General features: G+C 42.0%; 1 protein-coding gene across 1 annotated transcript; it reads left to right on the forward strand.

The window, feature by feature from the left end:
• Positions 1 to 461: 461 nt before the first annotated feature.
• Positions 462 to 23,007, forward strand: MOGAT1 (monoacylglycerol O-acyltransferase 1). Its single transcript, XM_009508691.2, has 6 exons — positions 462 to 698; positions 11,034 to 11,212; positions 11,640 to 11,841; positions 14,551 to 14,725; positions 18,255 to 18,454; positions 21,519 to 23,007. Exons 1-6 carry the CDS (start codon positions 605 to 607, stop codon positions 21,671 to 21,673), a joined length of 1,005 nt encoding a protein of 334 aa, XP_009506986.1. The 5' UTR covers positions 462 to 604; the 3' UTR covers positions 21,674 to 23,007.
• Positions 23,008 to 24,183: the final 1,176 nt, after the last annotated feature.

The following is a 24,183-nucleotide window of genomic DNA, read 5'->3' on the forward strand; positions in this document are numbered from 1 at the left end:
GAACGTTAAGCAGGAGGGTATGTGGGGGGTGCTGAGGGTGAGGCAGAAATGGCGCCGGCCGCCCCGAGGGGACGCAAAGGGCCGAGCCCCCCCGGTGCCAGCGCCGGTACCGCCCCACGAGAAGCGCTCCCGCCGCGCGGCGGGGCTCCCCGGGCTGATAAAGCCGCGGGTGCCCCCGCCCCTGCTGCCCAGGGCCGTTTATCTGGGGCGGGGGCAGGCGCGGCTCGCTGCTGGGGCAGCGCTGAGAAGCTGCCTCGGACCCTTCCGTGGTGAGGGCGGTTGTGGCGGTGACTGGCCGCAGCCTCGCCCGGGCTCGGCCCGCTCCTGCTTCGGGATCAGGTTTCCTGCGACCGCGGTGGGCTGTGCCGCGCCGTGCCGGCCGCCTCCCTGTCCCCGTCCCCGCCTGCGGGGGCCGCGCCCGGGCCCCGCTGCCGCCCCGCGGCCGTGGGCAGCGCCGGCGGCGGGAGGGGCGCGTCCCTGCCCACAAGCCCGGGGCCGCGGCGGCAGAGCGGCGCGGCGGCGGGCAGGTGCGGCGGGCTGGGACCGGGGCCGGAGCCGGAGCTGGCGGGGCCGTGCCTCCCCGCGTTGCTCTCCCGCCGCCAGCATGAAGGTCGAGTTTGCCCCTATCAACATCCCCCTAAAGAGAAGGATCCAGACAGTCGCCGTGCTGCAGTGGATCTTCTCCTTTCTCCTGCTGGGTAACAGCATTCCTCCTTCCTGCCCTTGCCCTAGAGAGAAAAGGGAAAGAATCGGCTTTTTTCCTTAACTGGTGTCACCTGTGGCTCCTCGCAGGACGGTGGCAAGCAGCTCCCTGGCTATCCCTGGGCGGGCGAGAGCAGTGCACTTCTGGGCTTGGGCCTTCTCTTCCCTGAAAGATTTTGGTGGCTTTTTCTCTTTTTTTGGGGGGTCTGTTTCTTTCGATAGGTTCTTTTTTAAAATATGCTCTTGAAAAAGCTAGTGACTGTGTTTTCTTATTGAGATGCCCACTAGATTTCTGACAACCAACAACTTTTTATTGAACATGAGCATAAAGGCTGAGTGATGCTGTTTTCCTTCCTGATTTTGTAAAATAGCTGTATGTACTGCAGTTCAATAAACTTCTCGTTTATCTAGGTGATGAAAATTAAGGATTGACAGTGAACTGGCCTAAATGCAGCCAGTTCTGTAAATTTATAAAAAATGTTCTCACTTGCTTTTAGAAAGTGATCCTAACAACTTTACTTCGTAAACTTTTTCTACTGATTATTTCTCTAAGGTGAATTTTCCTATTATCTTAATAGACTCCTATCACTAATCATCTATTCACAGCAGCAGATCTTACCCTCATGGGTAAGAACTTCATAAAAGTTTATACAAAAGTTTATACATCTTTAACTTTATAAAATGAGTCACTTCATAAGGTAAGTAAGCCTTAACTCTCAGGGACCTGACCCATGGATTGTGTAAATTGGCAAGCAGTTATTGAATAGTCTGTGTGGGATAAAACTTTCTGAGGTGTAGTGTTGGCTGACTACCTTTGTGTTACTGGAAATGGTGTTACAACCTTCTATGCTTTAAGACTTAGAAGGAGAAAAGGTATGTGTACATGTCTTCCTTGTATGTCTTGCAAATTAGTGTCATTCAGGTGGTGGTCTGATGTCTTTCAGGTGATTTTTTTTTTTTTTTTAGGTTGTTAGCCCACACATAAAAGATTTGAGTTATGTGGGGGAAGCATGGAGAGGGTATGAAGCACCTTCACGGATACAACCTTAGCACTTGGCTGTTTTATTTTACCTCTAAACTGTATGATTGGAGTATAAACAAGTCATGTTTGTGGTTACATTGTAAATAGGCTGTGCTTTTAATTTTCTGTTATTGAATTAGATCTTGGAATATCCCATTATTTCACTCAATGATAACTCAATGGAAGTTCAGTGGCAGTGGAAGGAAACAATTTATCCTAGCCTAGTTCGTAATAATGCTGCTGCAGAAATCATTGTTCTGTGCTTACCAGAAGCGATCAGGCTGCAGAAAATCTACTCTTGCTGCAGTTCAGTGGGAGAAGTAGGCAGCTGTCTTCTGCAGCTGGCACTGCCAGGGGATAAACATCAAGGAAAATCAACAAGGAAGTGCTCTTATAGCTTGTTGAACATAGTGACTGCACATGAACATGAAAAACTCTGCAAGAATGCTCAAATTTTGGCAATCAAATTGATTCTAATAATAATAATCTGCTTGTGCTTTCATGGGAGTGTTTATCTTTAGAGCTAACCAAGGTGACCTTGTTATTTTGTGGGTGTACCCTTTCAGTCATAGGACAGTTGGAGTGATCTGGCCAAAAAGTGTCACTTAGCTCCAGGAAAATTCAGATGGCTGAATCCTAAACGGCTTAAAGAAGTGAAAAATGGGTTGGTTTCTGACATTCTGGATTGCCGTTATATCTGGATTTTTCAGCCTTTTTTTTTTTTTGTCTGCTGAGCAGATGAAGTATGGAAACATTGTTTGTAAGCCTTTGAATTCGAAAGTGACACTTTCAAATCGCACAAGGGATGCCCCAGTAGAAGTAAAATACTGTGTGAATTCATCACAGGATAGGTTGGAGGGGTAGGTGTTGTTTGGGTGTTGGCATATGGCTGGAACTAGTTTATACCAAGCAAGATCTTTTGTAGATTCAGTCTTTCTTATGTAAAAATACCTGCATGTGAAAACATGAACAGATAATGCCATATGATAACTAATGATTCATATTATAGATGTAGGGATTCTGTTTAGAGCAGCGAATAAACAGGGTAACTGGCTTAATTCATAAAGTTGTCCATCTAGGTATGTGGTGAGGTGCCATAGCTTACTAAAATGGACTGATAGGACTAACAGGCAAAGTAAGATAGCTCTAAAAATTAGTGCCCTGAAAGACAAAAGCTGAGTTGGGTAATGATATCCTTTAAATCTGGGAAGTGACATGTGAAAATATGATTTGGCACACAGAGTAAGCCATAAGTGGAATGTAAGTCTATTACAACTTAGAATCTGTAATGTGCCTTAGAGAGAAGACTCTGAAAATCGGGCATTGGTTTTATCTTCCTGGCTGAGGCCCTGAAGAGTAGCTGAATTTGATGTAAAAAGCATGTTGTGTTTGTCCGTCTTTGCCCCTTGCTCTCCAGGCTTACGTTGTTGTAATGCTGCATGGTTTTATGAGACCGTGGAATTGATGATTGAAAATGCTCACTTGCTTGTGTGACTAAAGGCTACTCACAAGCTGGCCTGAAATACACATATGCAATAGTTGTTGAGGACTCTGAATCTCATCCCCACTTGCAGAAAGAGCCAATCAATCAACCGATAAGTAGTTCCAGTAGCACCGTACAAAAAAGAAAGTTCTGCTTCTTCGCACAGCATTCTGGCTTGGGCTGGGTCTCCACGACAGATACGTTACTTCTGCTCTAGAGCCTAGGCAGAATAAACATGCCTCTACCTCAAAAAAGCTGTACAGATGTGCACAGAATTTCATTACATACAAAAGAAACCTCTTTAAAATTCTGGGTGTAAGTTCCTGTGCTTCCTTGCTCTGTACTGCAAGCTGCCAAAGTTCGCCCTCAAGCAGAAAAGACAAGCTTTCATTGGGGCAGTGGTTCTTCTGAGTGGTTCTTCTGTTAGTTATCCAGGGGTGTGACAGCATAAAATTCTGAAGTACCATGATCTGTATTGAAGAGCTTCTGGATTAGATGAGAGAAATGCCCATCTAACAGTTTCCCACTGTGTACCAGCTGAAATTGCCATATGGTTTTCTATCTTAAATGCTCTAAGAGCAGCAAGCTAAAACAGTTCAGGTAAAGTTCCATGAAAAAGAAAAGTGTTTTAAATGGGCTTCCTTCTTTTAAAAGAAGAGAGGTGTCAGCCTGGAGTCTAGAAAACTGAAGCTATGAAAACTGAAAACAAGGAAATACTAAAATGATGCTGTTTCTTGCCATATGAAGCAGAAATCCAAAACGGCTTCAGGCAAAAGCATAAGTTCAAGTCATTAGTGTTTCACTGCTGAAACAAGAAGATGTATGAAGTTTTGCAATTTCAGAGCCCTACTTTGGGGAAAAAAAGCTGAAACAGACAGTTTTGATAGATGTAGTTTTATGCCTGTAATTACTGTTAATTAGAGGTTCATCGGCTTGGCCAGGGACTGACAGTCCCTGGGCAGATCTGGCCCCATTCCAAGCTCATGCAGCACCTGCTTTGCATCCACCTCTGAAGCTGTGTGCTGATATCTGCTTATGATCTCCCTGTGCTATTGTCCAGCCAAGCCCCAGGGAGAAAGTCACCTGGAGAAATGAAATCTCCAAGCCTGTAAGTGCTGCTGAACTACTGGGGTCAAGAGCAAAGAGATCACATCACTGCCATTTCTGTGCTGTAGGTTGCACAGTACATGCGCACAAAAGAAATTGTCACCGTCAATGAATGCAACGGATGTCCCTGGTGTTTGGCAGGAAATCTTTGCTTTTAAGTTTGAGAATATTTTTCTTAAAAACTTTGAATTAATTTTGCTGCAGTTAATGGTATGTTTGATATCCTCCTGTTAGGAACCAGTGGAGGTTTCCTGTTTCTTGCACAGTAATTGAGCAGTTATTTACCCTGGGTATGCAAGCCTGCTGCAGGGGTGAGCTGTCTGCCTCAGTGCTGCACATCTTATATCAGGAGGTGGTCGGTACCTAGGCAGGAGGTAGATCAAAGGGTTCATTCAAAGGCAAAACAATTTAAACAAAGGAAAATTAACGAGACTTGGTTTAAGTGCTGCTTTGCAGGTGCTTTAGCTTTTTGTTTTGATTTTTCTTCCTCTAATGTACACAACTCAAATGACAGTGTTTTGGAGAAAATAAAGCTAGAAGGTGAGTCGGTGAGTTTCTCCTCTGCCAGCTTCTGTGCATGTGATGTGAGAAGGGACAGTGGAATTTGAGCATTTACAAAATCAAATGCAGAACTAGGTAACTTGGGTGGAGTGGTGGTGTCTTGGTCCAAATAATGAGAGGTGGAAATGAGAGTTTAACAACATGACAAGCATACCAGCATTTTGTTTTGAGACAAGGTGGTGGTAGGTGAGAATGGTGCATCTTCTATGGCTCACTTTCTAGGTGCAGTGTGCCATGTTGGTTGTTCTCCTTACTGGGAACCTAGGAAGTGACTGCTGTGCATGCACCCGTGTTTATTTGCAAAATACTTAATCACACAAAATCAGTACATTACAAAAGGTATACTTTAATATGCATGAAGCCACAAAACAATATGCTAAAGACATTGGTGTATATTAAAGTACATCCTGTTCTCTAGTGATTAAACTCCTGTGCATGTAGCACGTGGGATGAAGCACTTTGTTAATTGAACTTGGCTGGAGACAGTTTTGAGTTGTGGATCTGGCTTCCCCAAAGGAACAGAAATGATGAAACATTTGCTACAGAGTGCGATATTGCTGCTGGTATAAGTGACTTATGTGTTGAGAAAGCAGGTGTCAGTGTAATGTGCTAAAGCAAAAAATAACCTTTTCCCCAAACGTGTCATGATGTTTTGTTATCTGGTGCTCAGTTAATTCATCAGCTGTACGTGGCTAACTAAAATGGTCTCATTCTTCCCCAAAGCCTTTTTAAAAAAATCTCCTTTTGATATCCAAGAAAACTCAGCTAAGCTCTGTGAGCCTTTCTTAGCAAGCTGGCTGGCTTTGCTCCTTGTTTTTGTCAGTCTGTATTCATCTATCCCTGAAGCTTATTGCTCGCCCATGGGCAGGGACTGATGTGTGATCACAGAGAATAACATGGTACTTACTGATGCTTCACTGACTAGTATTTCTAGGAATGCTACCTCTGTTACCTACATCTTAGGGAGGTAATTTAACCATGCCTCTGTATTTGTTTGTATCCCTCAAGAATAAGAAGAGAAAAATGATAGTGCTGCATCAGGCCAGAGGCCCTGTCTTGGCAACCTGTGTGTGACCATAACTGATAGTGGGTGCCTAAGGAGAAATGAAAGAAATGGGAAATATGTAGACTAATTTGGCATGCTGTCTCAGGATTTGGTAATTAGTAATTTGAGGATTACTGTGTACAGACCACTTTATCTACAAGTCAATAGTGCCTAATAGTCTGTATTGCTAGTTTATCAGTATTTGGCAATGGAAGGTCTGTTTGCTTGGGAACTGGAACCAAATTCCAGAGTAAACAAGCCTCCAAACCTTGGCATCTGAGGGTTTGTATTTGTTATCATAGTAGTGTTGAAATACAGCTCCCTTGGTAGGAATGCTCAAATATTCTTTGAATGAGGCTCCCAGTTGTGACCAACAAACTGACAAAGGACCTCCACTACAGGAAACTGGTACATATTTAACAAATGCTGACCTCCTTACCGCCTCAGTTTTGGAGATGGCTACCAAATTCCTGTGGACTTCCAACAGTTTTCCAGTGCAGTTAGTTTAAATGAATTCCCAGCTTGTTCTTTGCTGAGAATACCATATCTGCCGTAGGTGAAAAGTGGCAGCAAGTTCCTGTGCTTCTGGTGGAAATCTGTGTATTGACAGAATTGCACAGACTAGTAAGCTGTAAACAGGATAGTACTGACATTATATCTCCATTTTTAAAAAAGACTTTCTATGTAAAAGCTGCAGAGCAGTACTCTGCAGAGGCATGAACTGGCTTGCTGTTGCCTTGGCAGGTTGCCTCCTCTCAGGTGTCGCCTGTTGTTTCAGGTCTTCCTTTGGTGGGACTGTTGGAGTCCCATTTGCTCTGTGTTACATCATTTAAATTTCTATCCCTGTCTTCACAATTTATAAATAATTTAGAAAGTATTTCCAGAAATTAAGGCTGATTTAATTGTTTTTTTCTTTTCCCCTAATGAAAGAATCCACTAAGCAGGGAAAATAATTTTTTTAATACCAAAACCAACTTACAGTGGTACACTGAGGGATAATAGAGAGGAGCAAATGTTCATTAGGGAGAAAAACATCACTGTACAATTCTTGCATGTTCCATCCAATGCTCTCTTCCTCAGGCACCCAGCTCAGAGGCATTGCTGCTCTGAAGACTAAAGGTAAGGAAAGGACTGTTCTGTGTTAGGTACATCAACATGGTTGTAAAGAATATGCCATCTTTCAGGTTTTTTTCCCTTGAGGCCGTAGATGTAAAAACGAGCTTTTCACCTTGCATTTTGTATTGGTATGCACATGTACTCATAAAGCCTGGTGAAGTAGAATATTGAAAATCACATCACTACCTGTGTATTCACTAGAATGCCAGTGGGATAAAGATGTCCTGTTTATCCCATCCTTTGTGGGATGAGGTTAAAATCACTGAACTCTGCAAGTGTCCAGCTCATTTAAGACATAGCAGCACAATATGTTTAGAGAAAGCTTTGCTAAGGGCATGTGGGAAACAGCAGGAACTGGCTTGTAGTTCAGACCTGTCTGAGTTGTGGAGCAGTCTGGAGGTCTTGGTGCAAGCTGCTTTGCATGGCTTTGTGGGGTACTACGGAGAGCCTATAGAGCTGGTTGCATATAGATGAGCGCCCTGGCCACCTAGGGCATACCTGCACTGGCCAGACATGGTCTGTGACTGCTCTGAGAGTAATGGGAGGCTTTTCTTCTAGTGGATGATTTTAGATTTGGTGGCCCTCACAATAGATATTACTCAAACATTTTTGACTCCTTAGTAACTGCAAATGCATTCAGAGCTTCCAGTTGCTGGGATGACCTGTATTTCCCCACCCAATGTGCTGGTTTCCTACTTCCTATCTCTGTGGTATTTGACTATTTTATGAATTTGGTGCCCACAGCTGCAAACTTAGAGCCTATTTAATGAGTGAAGTATCAAGTTTTCAAACATCATTGAGCAGGATGGCTGCCAGTACTGCTAGCTAACACTATATATAATATTTTTCATCTGTTTCCTGCAGCCAATGAGTATCCACATGTTGTTAATGTGGAAATGGGGGAAAAGGGATGTAAAGTCTTGCCAATGTTGGCTGGCAAACTGGATGTTCAGAGTCCCATGGCATCAATTTTTCTTTTGATCCATATTGTTTCCCTTTTCCCCCACTGTTCCAATACACCACAGGGATATTTTCAAAGCTTTAAATAAAGTTTAAGCAAAAAATTATGCTTACAGTGTACAGTGGAACTACATCCAGGGAGGCAATGATATAGTAAAGTGCCAAATTCCAAGTTATTCACCTTTTGCCTGGAATTTGTTCATGAATTTAGGTAAAGTGGTTGCCATTTATTTACTCACTGCCTTCTCTGAAGGAGAAAACACTGATTTTGTGTTTATAGGCTCGTTGGTTTTGAGTCATCACTGTTTAATTCATCTTGCGGGCTGTTAATGATTGAAATAATAAGGAGGTACAGTAAAAGGAATTTGCTTTGCGTGTCTCATTGCGAATGCAATAATAAATTGGCTTTGTCCTGTAAGATGCTGAGGTCCCCTTAGGAAGTGCTGACAGCATACTTACCTCCCCACACCTTATATGCACGCAGGAATGCATTCTAGCTGAAGAAAGCAGTGAGCTTGCTGATCTTGTGTATGTTTGTCTGCATAATACTGAATAGTGGTATCTCACACTTACTGCTGCTGATTTAATTAGCTCTCACAGAAAGGATGCTTTGATCCAAAGCACCTTTCAGCTATTTGGCTAGGAAACCCATAGTAAAAAGCCATGTGATTCTGCACTGAGCCAAAAGTCCTTCTGAAAAGAAGGGTAGGAAATTTAAATACTTAACAATTTTTGCATAACAACTTTAATTTATTTATGGCCATTAAAAAACCTTCTTATACTTATTCAAGCTTAGACCGTGAACCTTGGCATTCTGTGCAGGTTAACAATCCTAGAAATTTCTATGGTTTCAGGATCCCTTCAAAGAACAGGTAATGACTTTTCCTCAAAATATTTCTGCGCTCAATTTTGAAGTGTTGCTGGGGTGGGATTCCCAGTGAGTTCTCCCTCTGGAGCAGTGGAATTGAGTGTCATCTTTCACCTGTGTTGCTTGTCCTGCATTAACAATATTCCCTAGAACTTGTTGCAGTTTTGGGGAGTTTTCCACATCAACTTTGGAGGTCTGTGGCCTGCAGTTAGCTGTGCTATTTTTCTAGAGCTCTTACTGAGGTGCTTCTCTCTGCAAGACCAGGGTTGCCTGTTTAGACCTCCAAGTAGTGATGGTACTGAAGAATGGAGTATCCTTCAAAATAGTAGATCTGATCCTGCTTCTGGTTTTGTTTATGGTTGTTCCCTTCCCCCTTCCTCAGAGCAAATGCAATTCCTTATTTTTCTGCTCATTCCCTGCCAGAAATGGGAATGTTCATCCCTTTCTTTCCTACCCAATCTAACAAGCAGCTTTGCTTGCTCTGTCTGCTTCTGGATTCTGCAGCAGTTCTTAGTTACCCCAAGACAATATATCCATTTCCACTCTGAAGGCGCAGTCAAACTAGGCACAAAGGAAAGTTGGCTGAAGTCCAGAAAAAATAAGTGTTCAGGTTGGAGGAAACACAAGAGTGCCTGAAGGCCAAGTTAAGCTCTGAATTTCAGCAGCTTGAAACCTGCTTGGTACAGGGAAGCTGCTGTGAGTTTTCAATGGCCACATAGTCTCTTGAGTGAAGTTGATCTTAATCAGGATGAGTGGTTTTTACTGTTGGTCATTCTGCTTATTTCAAAGTTTTCAGTTCTGGTAATATTTACATTGTGTTAGCCAAACTATTGCCGGATGTACTTCTGTTGTTTTTTTACTCCACTCTATTTACTAATGCATTTAGCTCAATATGTTTCACTGGTGTAACTCCTTTTAGGACAGAACAGGATATTGTCCTCACGAAAGCCGGTCAATTGTGGGACACACAAAGTACTACTACTGCTTTGTAAAACATCACAGCACCTGTTTCATACAACTCTGCCTGTTGTCCAGTGAGGACCAGGTCCTGCTTTGCTTGCCATTGTATAAATACATGATGCTAAAACGCTGGCTCCCTTGCAAACCTGGAATTCAGCATCTGCTGAATTACTCTGATCCATGAGCCTGATGCATTTTGTTCACAAAACTTCAGAGCGAGCAGGCCTCTGCAGGGTGTCCTACAGGGCAGAGATCAGCAGGTACTGCTGTACTGCGCTTCAGCCGAGTCCATAGCTGCTTGAGTTGCTGCAAGAGTACAAAATTCTGCAAGTTCTACAAAGGTAATGTTTCCACAGGGAGTTTCCCTGAATAATTGTTTCAGGGTTGAGCCCCAAACTAACACGTTCTGTTTAATCAAGCAACTTTTTCTGGCTCTTTGAATTTTGTATAATACACTTCCTATGTATCATTATTGTGGAAGGATGTTACATTCTTACTGGCTTGGGTCTGAAAGTACCAGGACTTAAAACTGTTGTTGCATTCCCTTAGCAATGGTGATTTTCCACTTACAGTGACATGTTTAGAGGCTGAAATGGAACCTCTTAATGTTTTGGTCTTGTCTAGTGCGTCTCCTTGGCCACTCACAGAGCACTTTTCACAGGGAGTAGAGCTACATCCCTATTTTATAGGTAGAGAAATCAAGAAACAGAAAGGGAAAACGATTGCACGACACCACTCCCATTAGAAAAGAGATCTTGCTGTGGCCCCTTTCTCCCTCTTTCCTTCCCTAGCTCTCCTCCCTTCTTGCTCACTGGAGCATCACATCTTTGTTAGCTCTTGCTGTCTTCTTTTATTCTGCCTTAGGTAAACCAGATGCTCCCTACCAAACATTAGTGTTCACCCTCTCCATGGGGAAAAGTGTGTTCGTTCTCAGCTTATGCTTTTGTTTTATTAAAGTAAACCAGCATCATCTTAGGCTTATTTGTCCAGTTGTGCAGTAGAGTAAGAAATATAGACTAAGGTGATACACCCTTTTAGGTGTTTCACCCTCAGTCTAACAACATTTATACAATGTGTAATAAGCTAACTTCAGTTTGTATGCATTTGGAGTAGCATCTGTAATAAAAATGTCAGGGATGGGAATTCAAGGTCTTAAAAGGAGACAGGTGTGAGTAATGCTTGGTATGGTTTCCTTTTTTGTCTCTTATAGCTGAGTTTTGCTGTGGATTCTTTGTGATCCTGATCCTGGGCAACTTCTGGTTCCTCGCTGTTCTGTACCTGCTGTGGCTCTACTTCGACTGGGAAACGCCATGCACAGGGGGCAGACGGTCCCAATGGGTCAGAAGCTGGACTGTTTGGAAATACTTTAGGGAATACTTTCCCATTCATGTGAGTAAAAGGTTTCTCACAGAACTGTAAACATTGGAACAGAGACAGCTTGAATAGCCATGAGCATGGACTAACATTTAACACTCATCTTTGGTAAAATTCTAATACTTGATCCAGAGTGAATTTAACTCCTTTTTAAACCATGGGAAGCCTGAGATTTAGTTACAAAAAGGGGCAGGGACTGATTTTCTACTTGGACTTTGGGTCACAAGGTAGTGCCTCAGCACAGTAAATGCAAGACATGATATCTTGAGACACATCTATTTAAACTTTGTTCAGCTGTAAGATGGGACAATAGTTTAAAATGCTCAGAAGGTAATGAATTGTCATCAGTTCTGTGTCCTGTCAATGTGCAATCTCCATACTTGTTTTTGAGAATCCTTCTGTGGTAAGTATTGTAATGTTCTCTGCTGTCACTATTTTTCAGCTTATAAAAACTTCAGATCTGAATCCAAATCACAACTACTTACTTGGCTTTCACCCTCATGGAGTCCTGGTAGCTGGAGCCTTTGGAAACTTTTGCACTGGTCCAAGTTTCAAAAATTTGTTTCCTGGGCTTACTCCATATCTTCATATCATGCCCATCTGGTTCGGCTGTCCCTTCTTCAGAGAGTACATAATGAGTGCTGGTAGGTAAAAGCAGAATGTCTCAATTGTTGCTCCATATTATAGCTTCTGCTTCAAATGTAAGGTCTAGTCTTGTACCTATAAATGGTAAGTAATTTTGCTTCAGAAGGATTAACGTAGCTGCTAAATTAAACCTCTGTTTAATGTTTAATATGAACTATTATGGCAAAACAATTTGAAAGGTTTTGTTAATGGTTTTGTTAAACTATATCACTGAGCTTTTATTCCTTCTGAAAAAAATATTGCTGTTTTCCCCTTGAACTGTGAGACAGCAGTATTGAGTACCAGTTATTTACAAGAAGAGAAAGGCATATTTATAATATTATTTAGTCATTGCATAGACACTTGTAAAACAAATTGAGGGTATTCTCTTACCTGAAAGGCTTAAAGTCCTACTCATTACAAGTGTCTTTCTAGTCCAAAGTTAACTACCTACTTCTGAGTGAGGTCCCATCTTGCAAATTTGTGTAATTTTAATGGAGATGCAAACTTTAAAGACAGGAACTTTTTTTTTCCACTGTTGCGAGCAGCACTTGTCATAAAGGGGGTGGTATTCATGACTGGTACTTAGTAAAAAAGATAAAAATAACAAGCAATAAGGTTTGGGGAACAGGTAAATGTATAGTGAAATCAGGACTAGTGTTCTCCCACAGTGGTTTAATACGGGAGTTATTTTACTTAAATTCATTAAACTAGAACATTTGAGTAAGTATAGTCTGGTGCACAAGACTAGTTTTGGGAGGCAGAGATCTAGCTCTTATTCCTGACTGCAACACAGATGCTGTGATTTCAGATAAGCTCTGCAACAGCTCCATTTGTAGAAACATGGCTAATATCAGAATTGCCTATCCATGTATACTTCAGCATACTAGAGAATGTCCTTCCATGCACATGTTTTTTGTGAGGAGATTCTTTCAGGCTTTAAAGTTAAGGGATTGGCAGTGGTGGAAGATGACAATTTTAAACATTGCCGAGCCTGGAAGTCAGCTTTATGCATTTTTGGCATCTTGACTCACAGGAACAAATATTTACCTGCCAGATGAGAAACAACTTGAGTAAAAAGCATGCGAAAGAGTAGTCAACATTCTGCCTTGTTTTTAACAGGTATGTAGCTGATAAACCAGAGGGGGCCTTCAGTATAATGCAGGTTATCAGTCAAATCCTAAAATACTTGCAAAATCTTCCATGTACTGAAAGCCATGCTCCTAGCACATTGTTTCATCTCCTGGTCTTTTGTTCCCTGTCTCTGAAGCCTACCAGGCTGCAGCTGTCGTCATTGGGAAGAGCAGTTGCAAGCACTACTGAACTGACACCTCTGTTTCAGCAGGGAGATAAACTTGTCCTGAGAAAAGACAGTGGCTCTTGCTTTCTCTTCCAGAGAAAATGCATGCCAACTGGTGAACAAGCATCACTCAAATTATTTGTGAGTCTCAGGTCAGCTGGATTTTTCAGAGCAACAGTGACTGTGAAGACACATGTGGCAAATGGAAATAGCTTTTTACTGAGGTCTATAAACTTGCTCCAGAAGCTGACTCTTTGTCTTGGTGGTCAGCTCTCAAAACTACATCACAGAATGGCAGGGGTTGGAAGGGACCTCTGGAGATCATCTTGTCCAACGCCCCCGCTTAAGCCCTGTACACCTACAGCAGGGGGCATAGAAATGCATCCAGGCGGGTTTTGAATGTCTCCAGGGACGATCACGATGACTATCATCTTGCTTTTCTTGTGAGATTTTTATAATCCATGTTGTAATGTCCCTAATGCAGAAAAAAAGAAAATGGGTAACAGGAGATTAAGTATTTGCTTGGCATCCAAAAGAGCATGCTTTGATACTAGCTCTGTTTGTTGGGTTTTTTGGGGGGTTTTGTTTTTTTTTTAAACCCAACAACAAAACCAAAACCCAAAACAAAACCTAACCAAAAAACGACTATGAGCCTCTGAAATAAAACTTAGTGCACAAAGAAACTCTGAAGGGGTCAGATGCATATCTGTTAGAAAGGGGATTTTCCAAAGCACCAAGTTCAGAGCAAGGTCTAAGTCACTCATAAAGGCTTGAACAGCAGTGTGCCTTTGATTGGAAGTATTAGAATCAGGAAAGCTTCATATATTCTGCTATTTTAGCCTAAACAGATGAGTTCCACATTCTGGTTACTCGAGAATGAGCTGATGCAGTCATTGGGAATGGTACAAGTGAACCTTTTCTGCTTCTTCTGACACTGTTGTGGTATTGCCTTAGATGGAGCTGCTGCTTTATAGCTTTGAAAAGAATGGAGGGGATCAGCCTGGCACTGTAGATCCATATTTGAGTTAACAAGTCTTCTATTCATTCTGTTAAACCCTCTGTGTCTGTGTTTATGTGCACCTGCTCTATGGCTTTAGCTGCTGCCTCTCAACAGTATCTGCTGCCATTCAGCTCTCCTGCTCTCAGGCACAGAATCTCTCTGAGGTGGAGTTAAGTTGGCAGAAAAGCACACTCTTCCCTGAAGATATCACAACTCCACTGGCAGGCAAACAGCATTTAGCTCATCAGTGTCAAATGAAAGGACTTACCTAAGACCAAACCTGTTGCAGAGTGAGGGGGTTGAACCCAAGTCTTTGAACCCTGACCTATGCTGTAATCATTCTGAAACATCATATAGATATTTTAAAAATATTTCTTAAATTCCACTTTATTTGTACATGAAGAACTCTTAAAATGTTTGCTCCTGAAGGAATGGTTTCTGCATCCAAGGAGAGCGTCTCATATGTGCTGAACAATGAAGGAGGTGGCCACGCATCCATCATTGTGATCGGAGGAGCAGAGGAATCTCTGAATGCACATCCTGGAAGTTTAACTTTGAATATCCTCAAGAGGAAGGGTTTTATTAAAATGGCCTTGAAGCACGGGTAGGTTTCCCATCTGGACTGCTGTAGTAAGCAAGCTTTGAATATAGATCGATTCTTAAGTATAGTTCACATTATATGTAGTAAACTCATAGAATTAGAATTTGAAAGAGTTACTTGTCTAAGAACATGCAGATGTCTGGCATAGGAGCCAGTCTGCCTATCTAGATCCAATCTGGGAGTGTTAAAAACTCCCTTTGACTTTCATAATTTGTAAGCAATAGGTGTTATTAGCATATCTTGGTGCTTTGTTTCAGTTGTTTTTTGCACTAGCAAAGAGTAAGAATTATGAAACAATATTAGTAAACTGTGGCTGTTATTGCTAAGTAGAGCAGACATTCTATTTCCTGTTCTGGAAATTTAAGTTCTATTAAAATAGAATTTTATTATCATTTTAAGCAAACAAAAAAGATTAGATCCTGTCTTATTAAATCACTTAAAACTGTGCTCTAGGAAGATTTATTTTCACCTTTAATCCAAAGACTTTCTTTTGAATATTTTTCTTTGCAAAAGTAAGTTTCTGCAAATTTTTGGTGAAAATCTCAAGAAAAACTAGGTTACCCTTTACTGTAAAATAGCCATCAGCGTGTAACTAAAGAGAGACGGTATTAATGTCTTTTGAGTTATTTACACAGTACCAGCTATTGTGTTTGTGCTGGACTGGTCTAGAAGTCTTGTACGCAAGAAATATTGAAACCAATGACTTGTTCCTGCTAAGCTTTCTGAACACCTCCCAGGATTATATATTGACACGGAAAGCAATAAGAAAAAAAATATTAGTCTTGAGAAGTCTGTAACAGTTTTTTAAGCTATTAACTGGAAAAAAGGTGGTCTCTGAGAAGAGGAGCTCTGTTTTCACACAGGATGCTAAGGTCCATTTTTTCTAGAAGCTATTTTGTGTCAAAACAATCCAAGGGGATTTCCTATACATATTGCTAGAAGTCTCATAAAGGACCTGTTGACCGATAGAAAATAACATTTTAGTCTAATTTGTACCCAGAAACAACACTTGTGTATTTAAATTAGGACTTCAGTTGCTAAATGAGCCTTTACTGAATTTCTGTTCAGCTGCTGATTAATCCAGTGGGATCCTAAACACTATCAGTAGCTTTTATTTTTTTTAACCATAAAGTTTATAAGACTAGGTGCTTTTTTTTTAATCACGTCCATAAATGTCTGATCTGTCAGATCACCAAGGTTGGTGTTTATCTCTTATCTAAACTGATTTGGATTGAGAAACTAGAGACACCTGTGCCTTTCTTGGCCTTGATTTCAAAAGCATCCCCAACACACAACAACAAGATCAGGACACTTACAAAAGACAGGAATGGCCACTTCATAAGGAAAGAAGTCCTTTGTTTCAACTGATGGTCCTCCTCTTTAAGAAAGAGGCTTAGCTGTCTAGAGCCCTCCACTAGGGTGATAACGCCTGTCTCTGTCCAAGTGACTTGGGAGCTACACCTCACACGTGGTCACCTTAACCACCAGGCTACAAGTCATTCTGGATCTGAGCACTGGCAAGAAAAACCACTTTTACGTGAAGCATAGGAATCCTGACTTCATTTCTGTACAGCAGGGCTGTGGGACAGTAGGACAACATGACTCAAGCTGTTACAGCTCTTGCAGCACTGTTGGCAGTCCTGAGCTCTTGTCCAAAGACTCAGCATCCAGTAATTGTTTCTGGTTTTAACATTTTCTAACAAATAACAAAATGTGAAACAAGCTTCAGAGTCACGCAGAAATGAAAGGGCAAGGTGGGTTTGCAGGAAGCAGATGAGAAGAACCGCCTGCTATCAGTGCCTGCATATGTTCCTGGTGCTTTTGATCTGCAGGAGGAGGGGACAATGCAGAGACCTGTGCTCTCTGGCCCTGGCTCCTGTACTGCCAGCACAGCAAAGCTGTGGTTCCTCAGCTAGACGCTTTTCAAATGTGGTCTGAATATGTCAGCAAAAGTCCTCTGTGCTTCTGGAAAAGACACTGTGGTCCAAGGTAGTACAGATACCTGATATGAAGTGAAGAAATCCTAAAGACATGAAACAAACGATGAATCAGCCACCTTAGCTTTAGTTTTGCAATCGTAAGTTACTTATTTCTCTGTCTCAACCTCCTACAGAGCATCTTGCAAAAGCCTTTACCAGATTAAAACAAATCCCACAGTCTCAGGGTACTGTTGCACCACAAGATGTTCCTGTTTGTCAGTGTTGTAGTAAAAAGTGGAGTATTTACACATCCACAGTGTGTACCAGGCTTTCCGATATTTCCTTTACAGGTGGCTAGATGACATATGCTGTATTTGAGAAAGAACCTTTGAGCAGACACCAGTCAGAATAGTGAGTGGGAATAATAGTCTTTGGGGGTCCTCAGGCTTGGGAAGCTGTAGAAGCAGTTGTTTTTTCCATACAGGTGGGTTTTGATTGCCCACAGTACTTTCCAGCAAGCTCTGTCCTCAGTGCGTCCTCCTCAGGCATTCAGAGCTCTGCAGTAATTCATCCTGACAATATTATAGCAATGCTGCTATTATTTTACAGAAAAGTTTTTCTCAAAGATAGTGTGGGTTGAATGGAGCTAAGATATAGAAGGTAAGACTTAAAGGAAATAAAACAGCTCTGTATCCTTCAGAGACTGCTTAGGATTACTCTGCTCTTTTTCTTTAAACTGTGTAGAGTACTGTTTAATGAAACTAAGTATTAATCAAAAAGCATACTGCAGTGAAGGTTTTAAATATAGTGGTGTTTTTGTCTGTTGGAGACAACTGCGCTGATTCCATCAGCCTTAGTAGTTTTTCCAGGAGCTCGTCAGTGCCTTTCCTCCCAAGCCAATTTATGAACTGAATGAGAATTCATCAGGATGTTTAGGAGCCAGAGTGAGTTAGTATAATTTCTGTGGGTAGGATCTGACCTCCAGTAATCATGTATTGAGGCTAGCGTTTTTGAAGAAGTCTGGAGGAAGCAGGATTTCACTGGGAATTGGACAGCAGAGGAATTTGGCATTGCACTCATGACTGTAAGGATGTCTGGTTTTTATCACGGTTTTTGTGCTGAAATCAAGTGCGTGCATTACTCCAGTCAAAAGGCAGCGGAAAGCCAAGATCTGGTTTTGACGCCACCCAGCTGGGAGCATTGTAAGGTTAGCAATGAGGCTTCTTTGCTTGCCAAGGGAGAAAATGCAGTGGAACAAGGGTGGACTTGCTGAAATAATGGTGGGTAAGATCATAATAATAATAATTATGATATATACAATTATTCATTTTTATGATTATGAACAGTCATAATAAGTTGTGACGGGGAGCAACCAGCTAAATACTGCCCAAAAGTTAGTTGCTAGTTATATATCAATCACTTTGGTTTTTTTAAAAAACCCCAAAACCAAAGCATCTGCATATCAGAAGAGTTGAATGTGTGTTGCTGATGAAGTCTAGAGCTGCCAAAGCTTTCTGTGCTAGTTATTGTGAAACCACTTCCACGCTGCTGATGCAAACTACAGTGCAAGTGTAGGCTGAAGTGGGATTCTCAGTGTGCTCGTTGTTTTACAGGGCTCATCTGGTCCCAGTGTTTTCCTTTGGTGAAAATGAACTATTCAAGCAAGTTGCAAACCCTAAAGGTTCATGGCTCAGAAATGTACAGGAGAAGTTGCAAAAGATAATGGGCTTTGCTTTACCACTGTTTCATGCTAGAGGAGTATTTCAATACAGTTTTGGCTTAATACCTTACAGGCAACCTATTCATACTGTTGGTAAGTTCCCTGTGCCTTTTCTAATGCTTCTGCAGATGTTTAAAAATGCATTTGTGCTACTAATATCTGTGTAAATTTATACATCTGTTCTAACAGAAACAACTGGTTACTATGCATCTAAAGTGAGTATGTGAGGATTAAAATAAATATTTCCTTTTTTTAATTCCTCTCCTCCCCCAGTTAAAAGAGGGGATTCTTTTTTCCCTTTCCCTTTCTGTTTCAGGCCAAATTTTATTCTTCATTTGCAGTTATTCACAGGCTTCTATCTTCAGCAGTCCACAAGGGGTAGTCCAGCGCATACCAGAGGGCTGCCACAGCTCTGTCACTGTTGCTCTGGATTGTGGATGCTGCAGTTTTGTAAGATGTCCAGCACCTTCATTTCTTAGCCCTGCAGAGAAGCAGCAGTCGGGTGTTTCAGCTGACGCATAGCTGCCACATCGGTGCTCTAAAGCAAGGCTACTGGAAGGAGCTGGTGCAGTCCTGACCCGGCGCTCACTGGGACAGGGGAGAGACAGAGGAGGGAACGGAGAGGGCACCTTGTGGCAGCTCTGCTGCATCCCTGCATCTGCTGCTTAGATGGCATTGCTCCCTAAAATGTTTCTTTCCCTTTTGTTTTCTTTTGCCCATGGAAAGTATGTTCATATTTGATTAAGGGCATGCATGACATGTTGACAGGCAGTTTGGAAGAGAGGGTTTTTTCCCCAAAAGCTTTCCTCCCTGGTTATCTGCTCTCACTGGAGTGTAGGACTAAACGTCTTGATTTTTTAATTATTTTTTAAAATGGCTTTAACTAGTGCTGTTGACAACCACACCTTTAAAAAAAAGTTGTGCTGGGCGTCATGCTAAGGGAGTAGCTGGCTGTTTTGGATAAATCATTTTTAGACAGGTTCTGAGCTGAGTGAACTAATGAAGCTTATTTCTACAGACAAGTAAATTGAGCTTTTCTAGTATTCCACAGAGGACATTTAAGAAGGCCCTCCCTTTAATGGAGGGTTGATTTTATTTTGTATTGGATCGAAGTGTTTAAGACAAAAATGTAGCTCTTCTGTTACATTTCATGCCACTCTGTATCTTATCAGTGCATATAGTTAAATGTTTTAGAAAATATTTAATTTTTAAAGCCCACTTTGTGCACAGGCAGGCTAAAAAAGTCAATTATTTTAGAGCCAAAGAGTTTTCAAAGTATTGGAAGGAGAGCAACACATTTACTGCAGTTTTTCCTTGGGCTGATGACATCAAGCCTGTTCTGAAGCTTAAAATGTCTTTCACTTAGAGGCAAATCTTCATCGTTTTAATATTTACTGCAAGGACAGAGGTGGTCCATGGCTAAAGCACGGGAATACTTCAAATCAGCAAGACCAGTATCTTGCAACAGAATTTGTTGTATGATCTCAAGAAATCCCTTACCTTTGGTGCCTCTATTTGGTCATGTTTGAAAACTATCACCATGTCCCTGCATTGCTTGGGCAGGGGAGGGGGTGGTCTCAGTATGGCTCAACATGGCTTTGAAAGTATTAGCTCAGCTCCTGAAAGCTGCAGAGTCATGTTGAGCTCCACCCAGGCTGGTTAGCTGTGGTGACAATGTGGCCTGGTATCCATGAGTTTCCTCCTAGTTCAGAAGCCATAGTTCCTAAAGCGAGGAGATGCAATTCAGCAAAACCAGGGTCTGTGGAGTCTGAGTGTTTTGATCCTGACAAGTGAAGTACTTTTGGTTTTTTCCTGAAAATTATTACTGCTTTTCAGAAATAGAATCAAATCTGAAATACCAAGTTAAGCAGGCTGCTTAAAGCTGCACAGAAAATTAGAGTTGAGTGTAGTTTCCAGTTCCACAAGAAATCTCCATTCTTAGGAGAAGAGACTGCTGCAGAAGGGCTTTGGGGTTGTTTAGTGTTTCCAGTCATGCTTCTGGAAATCCTGTATTGGATGTCTATTGACTTCACACCTCCTTAAGGTATTGCTCAATCCAGGGCTGGGTTCCCACCCCTAGCCACCTAAAGTCTGAATTTCAGCACCGTGTAGGGCCCGAGAACTGTTGGCAGCTTCAGCTGCTGGAGGAAAATGCAGAATCAGCCCCTTTGTGGTTCTGGCTAGACTTCCCTTCCCTTTAGTCAACACCATCCAATTTGAAGTGGCAACATCTGTTGAAAGGGATCTTCGTGTGCCTTTGTAAAAGCTCCTGGGGGGTGCTTTTAACTCTGCTTTTCTACAGACTTCCTCTGTGATCTCGGTCAGGTCTATTTAAGCTCTCAGTGCTTCCAGTGCAAGAACAGCTGTCAAAATCTGCAGTGATTGAACAGCACAGACTGAGATCATGGGAAGCTTCTCCTAGCATATTGCAGGCATTTTAGCTATAGCTTTTTGTGGAGGAGGAGGCTGCCCTCTGGACTTCTGTGGAATTGCCTCCCATGTTCCCTCTTGCTCTCTGACAGCAGTAGCAGGCTTTGCACAGCGCCTGGAGAACGTTTTGATTGGAATGACATTTGTAGGTTCAGAGACACCTTACAGGCGCTGGGGGGTTTATGTGCGACTACTACCCATTTTGAATAAGTTGGAAGATACCTGTATTTTCTTCAGTCTTGTTCATGTGGCTGTGTGGCTGAGGGGAACACTGTCCTTTTAAGCATGTCCCTTACATTGAATACCTTCAGTATTCAGATTAGAACAGAAGATGGTGAAAAGGTAGTTTGTTTTTTTAAACACTATTTTGAACTCATGGAGTACTAACCCAATGGCAAGACAGCACACAGCCCATGGGATTGTATGTTGAAGTGTAAACTGCTCCTTCAAGTTAGAGCTTAACCCCCTTCTCATTTTCTCTTTCACTGCCAAACTGAAATTATGGGGTTTTAAATTCATTTTATCTGAACTTGAGCAAAGAGAAGAGGAGAACCAGACCCAAGGCTCAGGTTGGTGAAAGGCAAGATCAGGCCTCAGGGCAAGAGAACTGTGCTGTGATTCTGCCACCTCGCTGGGAGCTGTGGGGGAACTGATACAGGAGGGAGAGCAGTCCTACTTAAAAGGAGACATCAATGAAGCTAATGCTGCTGTTTTGTTTGATTTACAGTGGGAAGCCCCATCCCCGTAAAAAGGAACTTGAACCCCACAACTGAAGAGATTGAACAGCTACATGCATTGTATCTCCAGAAACTAAGAAAATTATTTGAAGAACACAAAGGAAATTATGGGATCCCTGAGCATAAATCTCTCATTTTCGAGTAGCAAATTAAAATTTGTAATTCCAAATCTCGTGGAAAAAAAACAGTGTATGGTGAAAGATATCTTTCTTGCAATCTGTATTTTGCAATCTGTAATTATCCTTGTGTAAGGAATAATTTTAAGAAGGGATTATTAGATGATTTATTGATTTTTATCTTATCTGGGGGGAAAAAAAAATTCCTAGGGTGTGAGCCTCGAAGCCAATGCTGTTTTGAGTTGTCCTTTTAGGTTCATCCGTACCAGAACTGCTAGTGAGAAACTCCACACAGATGTTCTTACCACCATGGTACCTAACCATAGCTTGAGAGAGGAAGTTGCCCTAGCATGAGATGACAAGATGGAAGAATATAAACCTGAGAAGTCTTTGATTACAAGTTGAGAGACTTACCAGCATGTATCAAACATGACATCAGGTTGTTCTCTGAATATCAGAAACCCCTGCTGGTCTTCCATAGAAATGATGTATGTTTTCAGCAGCTGGCTATTACAAGCCATTTACATGTAAATTCAAGAGTAAATAGGAGCTTTCTCCCCTGTGTAGGATATTGGCAAAAATTGTTTGTCCAAGTTACGGAGCAGAGCAAACCCTCTGTTTGGAGAAGAGTGTGTTGTTTTCTCTGCATGTATATGCTGGGTGGTGGGAAGCACTGAATGATGTGATTTTTTTTTGGACAAGCTGTGCTTTGGATCATCAGTTTGGAAGATGAAGCAGCTTTGTTTGGTAGTTCTAGCCTCAGAGGAGATGGCAGGTAGAGGACAGAAGTGTACTGAGGAAGCTAGGGGAGAAAATCATGTGACCTTTACATCTTTTGCAAATTAAAAATTATCATATGCCTAGCACTTCCACAGAAGGAAGGGGAGCCCAGTTTGTTCAGCCTAGTTCTGAAATTTCACCAAGGAAAGTGTACTTGATCTATGCCTTTTTCTTTCCCACTGATAGATGTGGGGAAGTATGTGGAAAACTGTGCTGCAGTGTGACACAACTGTAATTGCCGTGTCAGCATGAGCACAGCTCTAGGGTGCAGCAGGTTAAGAGGATGATTTATATACAAACCAGCAGCCTAAACTTGAGAGAGCGTTTATCCTAAATGTGGATATCCAGTTAAGAAAATAAAAAAATCTTAGCCAAACTCTTTCAGTTAAAATGCCCAGGTCTTGGAGATTATGGTATATGAAGAGAATTATAGTATATTACTGAATTTTTTACGAGGTATATACTTGTATTTGTAAATGCTTTCTATCTGCATGCGGACTTTGGAGATCTGGTTTTATTGGAAGTGTTTGGTTTGCTTTAAGCAGTTTTGGTGCCTGAATATTACATCAGTTAGGTGCTCTGATAGGACAAGCACAGGCTTGCCAGGCAGCCTGGGGCACCTGCAGCTGGGTCAGTTCAGCACTGCAGTGCTCCAGGAATAGCAGCACTGGCTCCAAAAAGGTACTGGACACACTGTGCTTGCTGAGCTGGATTCTCCTTAGAAGAAACACTGTTGGGACTTTGGGGAAAAGTTAAAACTCTGCGAAGAAAAGCCCTTAGCAAGATGAAGGTGTTTAAAGAAAAGAGTGGAAATATCATGACTCCTATGGAGTGGACTCCTAGTGAACCAAAGCCGAAAAAATATTTGCCAAACAGCTGATTGTGCTTCAAAAAAACCTCGAGCAACAAGTTGGTTTCCTTAGGAGGGCTGTTCCTTCCGGTGCCTATCCGTCCTTCTGATGCGACCAGCACTGTGCCAGTGGCTCCTGCTATTTCTCTAGGACAGCAGATGTCTTTCTGGGAGCCAGGGCTGGAATTTGTGATGCCTGAAGAAGTAGCCCCCTTTTCCCTGACAGACTGCTGTCAATGTGCCCACAATTCACCTCTACTCTACTTGAGCTTTCTTGGTGCCACATGTGCTTGCCCTCCCTTCCCATGCTTTTGCTGCCTGATGATCACTGTGTGCGTGACATCTTACTTCCTCACTCTCTGTCCATCTTCCCCTGGGTTAAGATCTCTGAAGGACTGTGTATGCACACAAAATAATGAGTGGTGGCTTATCATTCAGCAGAAATGGGTTTTAGGAGCAGGGCTTGAGAAGAGGAAGCACTGTGATTGCAAGTTTAACACGAGTTTTAGATCAGGATTGTTTCAGCTCTTGGAAAGGCATGTATCTAGGGGGGTCAAACATGGCAGGTTTGATATCCAGGAAGAGATCCCAAGGACTGTAGTAAGTGATGACCCCTGAGCAGTCATTTTTGCTTAGCCAGCTGTGTGAAATTTCCTTTGGATTTGTTTGGGGTTTGTCTTTTGGTTGGGTTTTTTTTTTTTGTTATGCTGCCTGCCCTGATGAATAGTGCTGATTATTCATGAAAGAAGAATGTGGAATCTGTGTCAGACTGTTCTCTCCTAGATCATCTGCTCTAATGAGATATTTCCTCTCATTCTCAATCTGCTCTTTCCCCATTACCTTAATGATATAGAAGCTCAGGATGTAAATTTAAAAGCATTAGCATTGGTTTGAGGATGGGAAATAATA

Source organism: Phalacrocorax carbo, chromosome 7 (assembly GCF_963921805.1).
Source record: "Phalacrocorax carbo chromosome 7, bPhaCar2.1, whole genome shotgun sequence".
Classification (NCBI taxonomy): domain Eukaryota; kingdom Metazoa; phylum Chordata; class Aves; order Suliformes; family Phalacrocoracidae; genus Phalacrocorax; species Phalacrocorax carbo.